General features: G+C 31.7%; 1 protein-coding gene across 1 annotated transcript in view; it reads left to right on the plus strand.

Annotated features, from left to right (window-relative positions):
• The window catches only part of LOC105450615, a 714-nt gene extending 53 nt beyond the window's left edge, over positions 1-661 (plus strand). The window contains exons 2-3 of the mRNA XM_011690548.1: positions 7-250; positions 480-661. Of these exons, the coding sequence (XP_011688850.1) occupies positions 7-250; positions 480-661 (426 nt within the window). The remainder of the gene's footprint in view (positions 1-6; positions 251-479) is intronic.
• Positions 662-829: the final 168 nt, after the last annotated feature.

The raw sequence follows: 829 nt of genomic DNA on the forward strand, positions 1-829 counted from the left end.
ACAGAGGAGGACAACATTATTGAGCAGGCAGAAGAAAACATTCAGGAAGCAGAAATTCCAAACGAAGAAGAGGACTTCGATGTGACAAATTTTCCAGAAAATGAAAACCTCCGAAAGATATTTATAGAAGAGCGTCTCATAGAAGCGGTTCGGAGACGACCGCCTCTTTGGAATTTCAAGCTTCCAGTTGCACAAAGAGGCGTTCGGAACAAAGAGAAGTTGTGGAAGGATGTGGTCGCAGTTATGAAAGGTATTTTTTTTAAATAATGTGTTTGTAATAAGGTTTATTATGACTTAGGAAGAATTGACCTTGACAGAAAAGCAGAAGTCAATAAATTGATAATTTAAGTTACAGTCAGTTATCAAGTATTAGCAAATGTACTTAGCTAAGTTCAACTTCTGATTGGTTTCTGCTATTCTGTTTTCTGCTTTTCTGTCAAGGTGCGAATTCTTCCTCAATGTGCATTATTGTTTTGCAGGTGTGGTTACTCTAGCTGAAGCAAAAAAAAAATGGAAATCCCTCTCGGATGTGTTTAGGAGGCATCGAAAAAATGCGGAGTTGCCAAGTGGCTCAACAGCTCGAAAGATGAAGAAGTGGGTTCATTATGATAGAATGAACTTTCTTCTAGATATAGATCTTCTTCAAAGCGAGTATGTATGAATTGTGCATAATAGAAATAAGTATTGCAAAAATAATGAAAAATAAATTTTAATGAATAAAAAATAAAATAAATAAAATATAAATAAATTTATATAAATTACATAGTGAAATATATTATTAAATATATTATATTACATATTTATTTATATAAATAAATTATATAATAAA

The sequence above is a fragment of the Wasmannia auropunctata genome, unplaced genomic scaffold, assembly GCF_000956235.1.
Source record: "Wasmannia auropunctata unplaced genomic scaffold, wasmannia.A_1.0 LD336060.1, whole genome shotgun sequence".
In the NCBI taxonomy this organism is placed as follows: domain Eukaryota; kingdom Metazoa; phylum Arthropoda; class Insecta; order Hymenoptera; family Formicidae; genus Wasmannia; species Wasmannia auropunctata.